Source organism: Geotrypetes seraphini, chromosome 13 (genome assembly GCF_902459505.1).
Source record: "Geotrypetes seraphini chromosome 13, aGeoSer1.1, whole genome shotgun sequence".
Lineage (NCBI taxonomy): Eukaryota > Metazoa > Chordata > Amphibia > Gymnophiona > Dermophiidae > Geotrypetes > Geotrypetes seraphini.
The window spans coordinates 4,814,332-4,829,717 of record NC_047096.1 but is presented as its reverse complement, the minus strand read 5'-3'; the positions used below and the strand labels follow the sequence as shown (position 1 = coordinate 4,829,717).

Sequence of the window (15,386 nt, the reverse complement as noted above, 5' to 3'; positions counted from 1 at the left end):
TGGTGCAGAGTTTGATGGACTGTAAGAGAAACCTATAGCGCCCTTCCAGAGCTGGAAAGAAGCTGAAAGAGAAACAGAGGGAGGGACAGATGGAAATGTGGGACAGTGTGTTTCAGGTGTAGTACGCTCCATTGTGGGGTGCTCTGTCCCTGTATCACAGAGGACAAGGGGCATGCCATCTGAAGACCAATTACAGGTAGAGAGCGTGAAAATTTGTGCTGTTCTGTAGCCAGGTTTAATAGAATTTAAGAACGATTTAGTGAGTTTAAGTGGAAGATTAACTGCCTTCAGAAAGCTTTTCCTGAGCTCTCAGCTGAGCTCTGGTGAGTGGCAGAAGCTGAAATCTTTACAGATTAGAAGTGATGGTTTACCGAGAGAGATGGGGGCCGTATGTTTCATTAACTAGAGGACGGGGTATTAAAAATAAATAAGTGGAATAAAACTCCTGAGAGTTAGAGGATATAGCACTGAATGATGAGGTAGATATAAGAGGCGTCTCGGAGACACTGTGTTACCTGGGTACAATTTATATCACAAGGATAGAGTAGTTCAAATTGGAGGGGAGAGAAGGGGTGTTGCGCTATATGTTAAAGAGGGAATTGAATCAAATCAAATCAACATTCTGCATGACAGAGATAGCAGTGTGGAATCCGTATGGATAGAAATTCCATGTGTGAAGGGAAGGAATATACAGGTAGGTTTATATTACCGTCCCCCGGGACAAAATGAGCAGACAGATGAAGAAATTAGGAAAGCAGGCAAATTGGGCAACGGTACAATGGTGATTTCAATTACCTCCACCAAACAACATAGAGAAGATCGGAATATTCAACACATTTACACCATTCACAATCTAACACATTCGCTCATCACGACCAACCACAATAGTGGAGAAAAAGCCTCAGAAATAAGGAGCCATAAATCCGTTGATCCCCACTGGGGAACGCAATATGGGTTGGCTCACCTTCATTCATAGGCATAAAAAACACCACTTATCTACTGTAAAGCTACAAACATTATTCCCATTTAGCTGTTACCATCCCTTCATTCATTAGCTACATTGTGAGTCTCGCAAAAGTTACCAAGGGCAGCCATTTTTTTTTTTTTTACTATGGAGACTATCGGACAGGAGTGTACAGAGATTGCTCCTGCCCTGCCTCACCGCTGGACCACCAGGGACTTTAAGTAGGCTTATAGGGGGACCAGGAAGGAAGGGGAGGGTGCGGGCTGGTTATCTAGCTGCACAAGCAAAGTCACCATGAAGGAGGGAGGGAGGGATTGATGGCAACTCCGGCTCCCCACACCACTGGACCACTAGGGCAGTACTGGAGGCCCGTGGTGGGTCGGGGGGAATAAGTCCATTAAGGGGGACATATTGGCTGGCTGTTTGGCTATAGAGCCAGCAAGCAAGACACCAGGGAAGGGAGGAGGGGTCACTTCTGCCCTGGTACCAGTACTTGAATATAAACTATCGGTTTATATTTGAGTTAACCCTTTTTTCCTTAAGTTCGAGTATATACATAGAAACATGATGGCAGATAAAGGCCAAATGACCCATTCACAGTAACCATTATCTCTTCCTCTCTCTAAGAGATCCCACATGCCTATCACACACTTTCTGGAATTCAGACTGTCTGTCTCCACCACCTCTTCCGGTAGATTGTTTCACGCATCTATCACCCTTTCCGTAAAGAAGTATTTCCTCAGATTACTCCGGAGCCCATCATCTCTTAACTTCATCCTATGCCCTCTCATTCCACAGCTTCCTTTCAAATGAAAGAGACTCGACTCATGCGCATTTACATCACGTAGGTATTTAAATGTCTCTATCCTATCTCCCCTCTCCCGCAAAGCATACAGATTGAGATCTTTAAGTCTGTCCCCATACGCCTTATCACGAAGACCAAGCACCATTTGAGTAGCCTTCCTCTGCACCGACTCCATCCTTTTTATATCTCCAGAATTGTACACGACATTCTAAATGAGGTCTCACCAGAATCTTATACCTCTTTTTTTCCCCACTGGCCATACCTCTCCCCATACACTTTATGATGACCACATACCATTTTAGTAGCCTTGATCTTTTCCGAGCTTCCTAGCAGTGTCTGACTCTGCCATGCATATGTAACATGACATAATAACAGATTTCTATACCGCATAACCCTTAGTTCAATGCGGTTTACAAAAGATTATGCTATGAGTGAATACAGAGTAATAGAGTAAATGATGGAAGATAAAGACCCGAACGGTCCATCCAGTCTGCTCAACCATACATGCTCTATAGTGTGCTTAGGTTCTATCTACAGGAGTCTCTGTGAAGGCTCACGCCAGCCCATATTAATCAGCCCCAGCCCATCCTCAACTGAATGACCATATACGGGACATAGACTATGCAAGTCTGCCCAGTACTGGCCTTAGTTCCTTCAATATATATTCATTAGAGATCCTCTGGGCAATTCTCTATTATTGCCGGGTGATTCCCTAACCTCGCTGTCCTACATTTGTGAGCAAAATTTTCTAGTAGGTCTGAGCCTTATTTTCTGGTCAGCACCTGAGCACTGATTGGCTCAGGCATTGACTGGAAAGTAAGGCTTGACAGCTCAGACCTGCCAGAAAATTTTGCTGCTTCCGAGTAACCCCTCCCCCCCCTCCCAATGACATCGCCATGAGCATCGGGAGCAGACCATAGTCTGTTATTGAAACAGACATGGGAGAAGCTACTGCTTGCCCTGGATTAGTAGCATGGAATATTGCCAGGTATTGGCCACCGTAAAGACAGGCTACTGGGCTAGAGGAAACATTGATCTGACCCAGTAAGGTTATTCTTAGGTTCTTATGCCATGGGACTCTGGTCAGAGCTTAGAAGGCATGCAGAAAACTCAGGCGGGTTTAGCTTTTTCTTTAAAGGGTGTCAGGCCAAACCCAATCTGCAGACTGGGTTGTATATCTGATTCAAGCCCTCGGTGATAACCTGATGCAGCTATTTCTTCTTGTTTGCAGGATGGGTCTGGCAGCAGCACTTTGCAAGTACTTCTCCAGCTGGGTGTTTAGGATTAGACATCCAGTGGGCAAACAGGTCCAGGATAGAGACATTTTGGCCAGTCCTGAGTATGACCTTGCATTCCAGAGCGGTGTGGGATTTGTGGAACCTAATCCTGCTGCAGGTCCCATAATGCAACAGCATGGGATGGTCAGAAATCCAGGACTGGTCCCAAATCTCCAACCTGGAACTGAGAAACTTGGCATTTCTGCTATAGGAACCTAGAATAATGTGCTTTAAAATTCAGGCATGAACCTGGAGTGTGTGTCTAAGTCAGTGTCTCACAAACATTTCCAAGCCATGGCACACTAAACTCGGGACCGCAACTAGAAGGTATCGCATGCAAGTGTGATGTCATCACGTCGACATTGCGCATGCGCGGAGGCCTTCCAGACGGAGCCTTGAGCTTGTTAACCCTAAAATGACTGTGCCAGTGGGGAGGTGCATAGAGCAGGAGAGGTGCCGGTGCCTCTCGTGGCACACCCGTAATCTCGCCGCAGCACACAGTTTGCGATACCCATCTAACCTCCAATATTCTGTAAGCTTTGTGCCTAAGAAGGAGCCCTAGCTATACCCTCCTCTGCACCTTTTTAAATATACGCAATGAAAGTTAAGTGGGGAATTTCAGGATATCTCTTGCTGGCTGGCATATGTGTGTGCAAATGAGCAGGTGCCTGCATATCTAGCATCCCAAATATTTATGCAGTAATGCACATGTAAATTTTTCATATCTAGTTATAGAATTGCCCCAAAGATGCTGCAAAAAGTTTTTGTAGGGAGAGATGCTTCCTGCTGTTGATTGCTGAGGTGAAGGGGATAAATGCAGGGTGTACAGGGTTGATGCTAAATGGAAAATGCCATGCTTGAACTACACATTGGAGGTGTTGCTTTATCGTTTGATGACTGCCAGAGCGGAATTGTGAATAAATAGCGATGCTTTGGTTGCAGTTTCTAGGCACTTTGCCTCGGGTTATCGCAGAAATGTTCCAGTGGAAGATAGGCTAAAAATACCAGCCATCCTCTTCCTTGGCTCTGTTCCTTCCTCTGCTGGACTGATTCCTAGTCCTCTTGTCTCATTTTGCCCAGAATGCTTTTCATATGCCACTGGAATTAGGGCTGGGCATCCCTTCAGCCCAGCAGCATCCTGTGTGATGCATTGCTAACACATTCCACCGGCCGATGATGTCACTTCCTTCCAGCCCCTCCTCCCCTGACTTCCCGCTTTGCAGCACTGCTAGGATTATCGTTTTGGGGAGGGCTTAGAATTGCATTCAGATTCCTGTTGGGCAACCTCATACTTCCCATAATGTGTTTAGAAGCATACATAAAAATGTTGTCCAGTGCAGCAGAATGAGGGAATCCAGGGTTTGAATCGGGTACAAACATGAAGCTAGCCTTGCTAAATTGCATTAATATCTACCTTCTTAATTCAGGTATTACTTATTGGCAGTAGGGCTTGTTTACTAATAACATACATTACTAAATCTAGATTGAAGCCCTCGGGGGAGTGAAAAAATACCTACTGGATCTGAATGTAACATAAATAATACTGTAAGACATAAGAACATAAGACTAGCCTTACTGGGTCAGACCAAAGGTCCATCAAGCCCACTAGTCCGTTCTCACGGTGGCCAATCCAGGTCACTAGTACCTGGCCAAAATCCAAGGTCTAGCAATATTCCATGCTATCGATTGAGGACAAGCAGTGGCTTCCCCCATGTCTTTCTCAATAACAGACTATGGACTTTTCCTCCAGGAACTTGTACAAACCTTTCTTAAAACCAGCTACGCTTTCCGCTCTTACCACAACCTCTGGCAACGCGTTCCAGAGCTTAACTATTCTCTGAGTGAAAAAAAATTTCCTCCTATTGGTTTTAAAAGTATTTCCCTGTAACTTCATCGAGTGTCTCCTAGTCTTTGTCATTTTTGATGAAGTGAAAATTCGATCCACTTGTACCCATTCTACTCCACTCAGGATTTTGTAGACTTCAATCATGTCTCCCCTCAGCTGTCTCTTTTCCAAGCTGAAGAGCCCTAACCTTTATAGTCTTTCCTCATACGAGAGGAGTTCCATCCTCTTTACCATCTTGGTCGCTCTTCTTTCTCATCTCTGTTTTTTTCAAATAATCATTAGGAAAAGGAATAGGATTTGATATACAGTACTGCCTTTCTGTGGTTACAACGGAAGTGGTTTGTATTAGAGAATGACATGGGGACAAAATTTCCCCTCCTTGCGGGAACTCATTTTCCCATCCCGTCCCCACAAGTTGTTTTCCTGTCCCTGCCCCATTCCTTCAAGCTCCATTCTCATCTGCACAAGCCTCAAACACTTTAAAATCATAAGTGTTCATGGCTTCTGTGGTTAAGGCAAAGTTTACAGAAATGGGGAAGAGACAGGGACGGCAACGGTATGGGGAAATTGAGTTCCTGCGGGGATGGGGACAGATTTGTCCCCGTGTCATTCTGGTTTCAGGTTTTTAGCTTTTTATTTATATTTGATGGATCGCTTATTCAAATTACTAAGCGATTTACAGCTTCATAAAACGGGTTACAATAAGTAAACAACAAACAAAAGTCTTAGAACTAACAATTTTAAGACGTACACGAAACGTAAGGATAAAGGGGTAAAGTTATATCTTCATAAAGAGAGAAAATAAGGGATGAAACAATGGGAAGGGGTAATAAATCTGAGCAATGGAGGGTTAAGTGACTTGCTCAGAATTACATAGAGCTGCAGTAACCAAGTTCCCCTGTTTCTCAGGCCACCACCCTGGCCATTAAGCTCCTCCTCCATGCCAAAGAGAAAAGGGGAGGCCATGGTGGAAGCCACATTCTCTTTCTATGGGTCTAACCTAGTGGTCTGGGATGGGAGATGATACACAGACAAAATTCAGAGACATGATGGGGAGACAGCAGTGGCATACCAATATTAGGGTGGTGGGAGCAGTCCACCCCAGGTGTAGGGATGCTGGAGCGATTACGCGGCTGTGGTCTGCTGGCCCCCATCTCCTCTGATGTCAAGTTCCTGTTCTGAGGCAGGGGACCAACAGAGCCAATGGCCGCACACAGGCGGATCGTGGCTCCGCAATCGCTCCACACGCCTTCCCACTGCCTGGGTGTCCATCCTGCCTAGTACGCCACTGGGAGAGAGCTCCAGTGAGGTAATAACTAGATATAGGACTTATCTTTACAGAGTTCAGGAAGGCGCCATCACTTTCCTATCTGAGGACATTCGCTGCAAGAAATGTAAACTAGAAGGGAAAAGTCCAGATATTCAAGGCTGGGATCTCGGGCAGAAACTAAGGAGCCCAAATTCAGAGGCTCTGCTTCCTTTAAGTTGAGGCAGACTTAGGGCCCAGGATGATTGTCTTATTTGCCAACCCTACAGGTAATTGTGAACAAAGGCTCATGTTATTGGTTCCCAAACCCAATTTTGCCTGAGCTGGAAGCCTAAAATAGGAGGGAATTGCCAGGCCCAGAAAAATACAATACCGGTAGGTAAGAACCAGACAGAACACCACCTGCCAAACTGTCTTCCTCACTGGCCCTCTACCATTTTAAATCTATGTGTGTATAAATGCCCACCAGTAACTTTCCTGCGGATCCTCTTCTACTCAATTAAACTCCATCACAATGCTATCTATAATCTAACATAAACATCAAATTTTATTTCTAGATCGCAGATACCTCACGATAATAAAAGCTGAATAACAGCAAAGTTACATAATTAACAAGCTAACAAATTTCACTTTCCAAATTTACTGTACAAAAAATATTTTAATAATCTTCTAAAATGTATGTAAGAAGAAGATAACATTAATGGTTGAAGTGAAATCCCAAGAAGCAGCTTGATATGAAATTAAGCACGGAATATATTTCTTTAACAGATAGAAAAACAAAAGTGTGAGGCTCTACACAAAGAACAATTCTGCAAGAGAAAGGAGAAATGATCCTAAAACGAAGCAGGGACTAACCCAAACATGGTTTTATAATAGATGCAACCTAGCTTGGACTGGAAGCCAATGTAGCTTTGGATAATATGAGAGAGGATCGTATTTAATCTCTGCCGATAGGCTTTTCTAAGCCTAGCTATCATGCTTTCATCTTTTTTTGCCTTTTACAAGTCGCAACTTAATTCATGACTCAGTCCATATTCCAACAACTCTATAAAGGGGCACCTGAGGCCACCTATCTGGAGACTTCTGTACAGGAGAAAACATCCACTACAACTAATGATTCTATCATTTGAACATCTGTGTGTTAATGTTAGGGAAGGCAAGCGTGGCCAACCTTCACTGATTGATGTTGAGATGGCAAGCATGGCCAGCCTTCACTCATTGATGTTGGGGTGGCAAGCGGGGCCAGCCTTCACTCATTGATGTTGAAGTGGCAAGCAGGGCCAGTCTTCACTTTTGATGTTGGGGTGGCAAGCGGGGCCAGTCTTCACTCATTGATGTTGGGGTGGCAAGCGGGGCCAGCCTTCACTTTTGATGTTGGGGTGGCAAGCGGGGCCAGTCTTCACTCATTGATGTTGGGGTGGCAAGCGGGGCCAGCCTTCACTTTTGATGTTGGGGTGGCAAGCGGGGCCAGTCTTCACTCATTGATGTTGGGGTGGCAAGCGGGGCCAGCCTTCACTTTTGATGTTGGGGTGGCAAGCGGGGCCAGTCTTCACTCATTGATGTTGGGGTGGCAAGCGGGGCCAGCCTTCACTTTTGATGTTGGGGTGGCAAGCGGGATATCTTTGTTTACAACAAGCTGAGCTCCAGTAGCTGCTTGCCATGGGACAGAACAATTGGTGACATTTTCTAGTGACCCTACATAAAGATGTGGCAGGTGAGCTTTCAAGATCACCTTCAGGTGCTGCTATCTTTTTGAAAATAGGATTTCTGTGGTCTTGAAAGCTCAGATTTTAAAGTATCTTTGTGGTGTGTTGGGACACACCATGCAGACTTAAAGTTATTGTGTAAGGCTGGAAGTTTGATTTCTTGTATTTTTATTTCTTTTGCTCCTCTTACCAGGTGTGTAAGATAGTAAATTCGACTACCCTCACCTGCTTGGCGCCCTCCCTTACATCTGATTATCGGCCTGGCCTGGATAGTGTTGAGCGTCCGGATGAATTTGGCTTTGTTTTTAACAACGTACAGACTTTGCTGATCTTCAACAATACCAAGTTTCTCTACTATCCCAACCCAACATTTGAGCTTCTGAGCAGCACTGGAGTCTTGGATCAGAAGCCAGGGGCTCCCATCATATTGAAGGTAAGACCTCAACGAAAGGACTTTGTTTGCACATCTGTGCTAGAGACCGAGCTTGAGGCTGAGGTGCAGACTTTTTAAGAGTATGTTTCAATATGTGGAAGTGTTTTTATTGACGTATTTTATGAATGTGGGTTTTTTGTTTTTGTTGTAAGCCACCTAGTGGTAGGTGGGTTATAAATTTTAAAAATAAGTAAATAATGAAAATGTCCATTTTGCCAGGACAGGAACTAGAAGTCCTCCGTTTGCCAGCAAAGCAGAGTCACAGCGAGTTTGCTTCTTTCTGGTTTAACCCTTTCTTGGGAGGGACCAGAGGGTTGGCCCAGGTTTGCTTTACTTAACATCTCTGCTAGAACTGCCAAGAGAAATTTCGAACAGCGTGTCACCGGGAGGTATCTACCGAAGCACCTATGACATAGACACTGTTTTATAAAGACAAGTAGGACTTAATTGTCTTCATAAATTCCTAGTGTATGTGGCAGAGAGCGCTCTTTGAGTATAGGCACAATTTACTCACACTTATTGTATTATTTATATACCACTCAGATCTTAAGTGGTTTTACTAAATTAAACGAAACCTTAAGTTTGTATACCACATCATCTCCATAAAGATAGAGCTCAACACGGTTTACAGGTAATTCAATAAATGAGGGAACTTTATCATATTTCCCTATCTGTCTCGGTGGGCTCAAACTCTAGTGTACCTGGAGCAATGAGGAGATTACCCAGCATCACAAGGAGCAGCGAGGGATTTGAACCCACAACCTCGGGGTGCTGAGGCTGTAGCTCTAACCCCTGCACCACACACTGCCACTAGCTTGTGCAGCTGGGTGTGGGTTATGGTATTTTATAATCTATATCTTAATTCAACCTGTACCACCCAGCCATCATCTTGTGGCTTGTACTTTTATGCCAGTTGTTAAAGGTCATTTAAATGTGGCCACATAAGTACATACAGAAATGACCTTCTAAAAGTACCTCCTGAGGTCCTGATTCTCAAAACCGCATGTCCCGGCAGTGGTAGGCGTTCTACTTTCGTCTGGCAGCCAACCAGGATGCACTTTGTTTTTTAAAACTCTCGGAGGCAGGACACCCACATTGTAGGCTTCCGGAGCGCATCTACGGAGATGCACAGTGATACTTAAGCATGCCCAAGGCAGGCTATGGCTTCACTCGGAAGTGGTCTTGGGGGCAGGCTTAAGTGTCACGCAACTTAAATGTAAAGACAGGCACCTTAAATGTAGACCTGGAAAATGTGTCTGATCAGGACCGTAGATGCGATTCTCTTTTGGCTGCCAACGCGTGATTGAGGGTATTCACTGATGTTGGCGTCCAAAAGAGAATCAGGCCCTAAATGTTGACGATATGGAAAACCCGCCCAAGAGTGGCATCAAATTGACCAGAGCCACATCCCTGGTTCAGTTTCCTGAAGCCTTTGAACTTGGGCCCCCACTCGCCTGAAATGTGAACAAATTGGCAAAAAACCAAGACTTTGGATCCAATGAGATGTACTCACTGCGGGAGTGAGCTCCAGTCCCAGGACTACCAGCTACACAGGGAAACAAACTCCATCTTGCTGCACCCATGACATCCTGAACAAAGAGCAGAATGAGGGTAGTTTAACATATATTTATCTTCTTGGATTTGGAGCAATTAATACTCATCAGTCTCTAAGTTTGTTCAGTAATATTCACTTACAGCATACTGCTAATATATGCATCTCTGTCAAATGAAGCAGAAACCAGAAAACAATTACATTCAAATAGAAAATAGAGCAGATAAGTATCCCAGTCTGGCATAAGCCCACCATAGAGATAAAAGACCTAGCAGTCCAAAGACTATTATTTCAAAATAATTGTGCCTCGTTAATACTATTATAAACAAATTAGTTCTGACTGGACTAGAAATGACAATACTTGGCCTAATCCAATTGCACTGACTGAGTGTGCCTGTTTCGTGCATTAGTACAGGGAGTGAGACTGGAACTTGCATCCCGTGTGAGACAGCCACAGTGCTACACATGTAATCTGTTATATGTGCATGTCCTTCTGTTCCTCTTTTATTAACAACAGGGTAAGAATCTGTGCCCACCAGCTTCAGGAGGAGCGAAACTGAACTACACGGTTCTGATCGGAGAAACCCCTTGTGCCGTCACTGTGTCCGAGACTCAGTTACTCTGCGAGCCACCAAATCTCACCGGACAGCACAAAGTGATGGTGAGTGGTCGCGTTTCAAACATCGCTCTGCCTTTGTACAGCTTTGCCTCCATTGTGGGGGGGGGGGGGGGCCCTGTGTTGTGTGGAGAAACGGCTGGCAGCGTGTTGAGGCCAGAAGGTGAACAAGTGCCTAAGTTAGGATCTATCGTTTGTCTTCTACTGTGAACCAAACGTAGGAGGCCAAGAGGCCAATATTCAGCACTAGTTAAGCAGTAGGGGTGGTTTGTACACAGTTAACTAGTGCAACCGGGTCGCCATAGGATATTCACTTGAGGCGAAAGCTGGAGTTACCCAGATAGTGGCAGGATTCAGCAGCAGTACTTGGGTAACTGTCCAGTTCCCTCAGGACAAGAAAAAGCATCTATCTAGGTACTGGCTCTGAATAATGGCTATTTATTTTACTTAATTATTCAATATTTTAGCCCTGGGGGTGTCCAACCTGCGGCCCGTGAAGTATTTTGCGTGGCCCCGGTCGAGGGCGATGCAGTGTTTTCCTCTGCTGCCCCCGGGTGTTTACCGTCTTGCCGGCTCCCTCCTCTGTCTTGGTGCAGCGTTTGCGCATTTGTGCGGCCCCAGAAACATTTTTTTCGGCCAATGTGGCCCAGGGAAGCCAGAAGGTTGGACCCCCCTGTTTTAGCCCTAAAGGAGCTCAGAAAGAGTTATAAATCAAGCGTTTTCCCCATCTGTCCCAGCAGGGGAGGATTAAGGCTGTCCTTTACTAAGCTACAGAAGAGGTTTCTACCGTTTGCGCAGGGCGCTAAATGCTCCGACCCTCATAGAATTCTGTGAACACCAGAGCATTTAGCGCTCCGAGTCGTGGGAAATAAATGACTTGCCCAGGGTCACAAGGAGCAGTGCGGGGTTTGAACCCGCAACCTCAGGGTGCTGAGGCTGTAGCGCTAACCACAGCACCACACTCTCCTGGTAAGGCCCAGCAAACTGCTGAGTAGCCAGATAATCAGTGCTGGCTCCTGTATATCCAGGTTTGATTCAACCAGTGGTGGCCAGTGTTTAAAGAAACGTTGACTGTCACCAGCTGAATATTGCCCCCTATGTATTCAAAGCGATTCAACTGGCCAGAAATGGCTCCTGGTTAGCCTGTGTGAGGCTAACCACTAACTTTCAGTGGAATTTAACTGGTTAGTGCCACTGAAAATAACCGGTTAGCGCCAAACTGAAAACCGGCTAGTTTGGAGCATTCAAGGGCAGAGTCGACACTCAGCCGGTTAAGTGCTGATTTAGTGCGTAACCATCCAGGGCAACTGCATAAATAGGACACTCCTAATTTTGAGTTCTGCTCCTAAATTGGACTCTGAAAATTTACACGGACTTGGTGCCTAAATCTGTGCTCAAAATTTCACTGTCCTCCTAAATTTAGAATGAGTGGCACTTAGGACAGGGAAGAAAATTGAGGGGATGATATTCAGCTGGCGGCACGCAACATTTTTGCTGACTGCCACTGGCGTTAACGCCCAGAAATTCAGCGCCGGGCCACATTGACTTTCCAGGTTTCTGGAGCCGGTCAACTTCAGTATTCAGCACGTAACTGGTTAAGGGTCACCACATGAAGATAGGACTGACTTTTATGCAATCTCAGGTCACGTGCCACCGGGGCTTGCGCACATCTGAGAAGCTGAAAGCTATGCCCTCGGTATTTTCACAACCAAGGCCACGTCAGACTAACGATGTACCACCCATCTGGGCAGCAGAAGATGGGCAGTGTTGGAGGCGGAGGATGCGTTTGATGCGACGACATTAGATTTATACTGCACAGAAGAAAGGCCATGAAAACTTGATGATGATCAAGTCGCTATGAGTCGATGGCACCTATCAATTTATGCAGTGGTCTTGGCCGGTTAATCGCTGAATAGCGCCAGTTTGGCTTTAGGTGCTAACCGATCGTGTTCAGCCACGCAAATGGTCAGCTTCTGGCCGGATGAATTGCTTTGGCTATCAGCCATAAGAACATAACAAGTTGCCTCCATCGCGCCCAGCAGTCCGCTCCCGCGGCGGCCCATCAGGTCCATGACCTGTAAGGTGATCCTTGTTTAAATCATTTAAGCCCCCCTGTCCTTCTGTCTATGCCCTATCATAACCTATCTCTATCTCTATCTGTATCCCTCAATCCCCTTATCTTTCAGGAACTTATCCAATCCTTCCTTGAACCCCCGTAGTGTACTCTGTCCTATCACAACCTCCGGAAGCGCATTCCAGGTGCCCACCACCCTCTGAGTGAAAAAGAATTTCCTAGCATTGGTTCTAAACTTGTCCCCTTTCAATTTCTCCGAGTGCCCCCTTGTTCTTGTGGTTCCCAATAGGTTGAAGAATCTGTCCCTCTCCACATTCTCTATGCCTTTCATGATCTTGTATGTCTCTTTCATGTCTCCTCTGAGTCTCCGCTTCTCCAGGGAGAAGAGCTCCAGCCTTTCTAACCTGTCTGCGTATGAAAGGTTCTCCATACCTTTTATCATGTTTGTCGCTCTTCTCTGAACCCTCTCAAGTATCGCCATGTCTTTCTTGAGGTGCGGTGACCAATACCCTATGTTTTTAAGGGAGGAGAAAGAGTTTGTAAAATTTAAAAACGAGTTAAAAACTTTCCTTTTTAGAGATGCATTTGCAAGTTAATCTTTTATCTTATTGTTTTGTTTATTTTATTCCCCTTAAATGTCTTATTACCCTTTTGTATTTTCCTTTGATGTCTCTTCTTTACTATACAAATTGTATTTCATCCCTCCTTACCTTGTGTTTAACAATGTTAATTTTAGTATAATAAGTTTATTTATTAATTGTATGGACTGTTTTGTTACCTAATCTATGTAACTTTTTAAATGTACACCGCTTAGAAACTTTGTTTAAGGCGGTTAATCAAGCCAAATAATAAACTTGAAACTTGAACAGTATTCCAGATGTGGGCGCAACATCGCACGATTCAGCGGCAGGATGACTTCCTTCGTCCTTGTTGTAATACCCTTCTTAATAATACCCAACATTCGGTTTTCTTTCTTTGAGGCTGCCGCACATTGTGCCGTTGATTTCATTGTTGTGTTCACCAGCACACCCAGGTCTTTTTCAAGGGTACTTTCCCCTAGCCCTGATCCCCCCATTTCGTAGCTGAACATCGGGTTCTTTTTCCCTCTATGCATGACCTTGCATTTCTCTATATTGAAGCTCATTTGCCATTTTTTTGCCCACTCTTGTAGTTTGTTTAGGTCCCTTTGTAGGTCTTCACAGTCTTCCGCGGTTTAGCACTAGCCTCATAAAGCCGGCTCTTAAATCTCAGAAAATGGACCTATCATTTTAAATTTAGGAGCCTAACTTTTGGGCACCTATATTTAATGGCCTTTCAAGTTCAAACTTTGGAGCACAATTTTCTCTCTAATGGGCTTGGGTAGTGACCCAGAATGTAGCCAATGCTCGGTTTGCTACCAGCATCTGTAGTACACTGTCGTCTCGTTGATGCTGATCTAGGACAAACCAGGATGCTGAACTGACCCACCAAACTCCCACTCCTGCTTATATCCTGGGATCGAGAACTGCACAGTCAGTGGTTTAGGCCTGTGCTAAAGAATGCCGCCATGGATCCTAGTATTTCTTTGATTTGTGGGATGAGGTGGGTGGGGTAACTAGCTAGCAGTCTTAGAAAGCCTCTTTCCCCAGGACATCTATTGCAGTGAAAATGTGGGACTTGTCTATTATTTTTCAAGTTATCCTACTACACAGCAATATTATGGGCTTGTGGGTAGCTTTACCAAACAAAATAATCATTCATGCCAATTTAAGAGCATAAGAACAACCCTACTGGGTCAGACCAAAGGTCCATCTAGCCCAGTATCCTGTTTCCCTAGAGGCCAGTCCAGGTCACAAGTACCTGGCAGAAACCCAAATAGTAGTAACGTGTTATTAAACTCTAGAATTCATGGTCAGAGAATGTGAAATCAGTTAGCTCAGCAGTGTTTTAAAAAGGTTTGGATAATTTCCTAAAAGAGAAGTCCATTGGCCATTATTTAGATGGCTTAGGGAAATCCATTGCTTATTCCTAGGATAAGCAGCATAGAATCTGTTTTGTTACTTGGGATCTAGCTAGGTGCTTGGAACCTGGGTTGGCCACTGTTGGAAACAGGACACTGGGCTTGATGGACCTTCGGTCTGTCCCAGCTTGGTAATTCATAGTAACGTTCCATAGATAATCCCAAAGAGTTTCAACTTTCCATGCTACCGATCCAGGGCAAGCAGTGGCTTCCCCCATGTCTGTCTCAGTAGCAGACTATGGACTTTTCCTCCAGGAACTTGTCCAAACCTTTCTTTAAACACAGATTCACATCCTCTGTCCATGAGTTCCAGAACTTAACTATTTGTTGAGTGAAAAAATATGTCCTCCTATTTCTTTTAAAGGTATTTCCATTGTGTGTCTCTTAGTCTTTGTAATTTTTAAGAGAGTTAAAAAATGTATTCACTTCTACCCATTCTACACCACTCAGGAGCTGTTTTAAAGTTATACCAGCCTTGGCAGTTGGTGGTTTGTTTGTTTTAACATCAGCCAAAATGGCTGAAATAAATCTGGGTACTCAGTACTATCCAGATAAGTCAGCCTTCTCACTGCCATAACCTTATCCGGATAGGGGATTAGTGGATTCTATATTGTTGCTAACCAGATAACTCTTAACTTTGCCTCCTTTCCAGATAGTACCAAAGTGGCCCGTCAGGATGCTCAGTGGCACCATTTGGATATGGCTGCTGAACATCCATGGACAGTCCTGGTCAATATATGTATCTGAATATCTGCATATTTGCATTTGAATGTTGGGCCCTTTGTGTAGACATCTGAAGACGGGACCTGTGTGGTCCAGAAGCTGATGTGCTACAAAGTTCTTAGGA

The 15,386-nt window shown here is 44.7% G+C and overlaps 1 protein-coding gene and 1 long non-coding RNA gene across 7 annotated transcripts in view; one reads left to right on the top strand and one right to left on the bottom strand.

Moving 5' to 3' along the window:
• PLXNA2 (plexin A2) overlaps positions 1 to 15,386 on the top strand; it is a 742,509-nt gene that overhangs the window by 662,168 nt on the left and 64,955 nt on the right. For all 6 annotated transcript variants that reach the window (XM_033917847.1, XM_033917849.1, XM_033917848.1 and 3 more), the window contains 2 exons: positions 8,059 to 8,298; positions 10,368 to 10,511. In XM_033917847.1, the coding sequence (XP_033773738.1) occupies positions 8,059 to 8,298; positions 10,368 to 10,511 (384 nt within the window). The remainder of the gene's footprint in view (positions 1 to 8,058; positions 8,299 to 10,367; positions 10,512 to 15,386) is intronic.
• Positions 1 to 15,386, bottom strand: part of LOC117347225 — a 118,375-nt gene that overhangs the window by 71,325 nt on the left and 31,664 nt on the right. Inside the window, exon 2 of the long non-coding RNA XR_004536749.1 lies at positions 9,812 to 9,887. This is a non-coding gene — a long non-coding RNA (uncharacterized LOC117347225). The remainder of the gene's footprint in view (positions 1 to 9,811; positions 9,888 to 15,386) is intronic.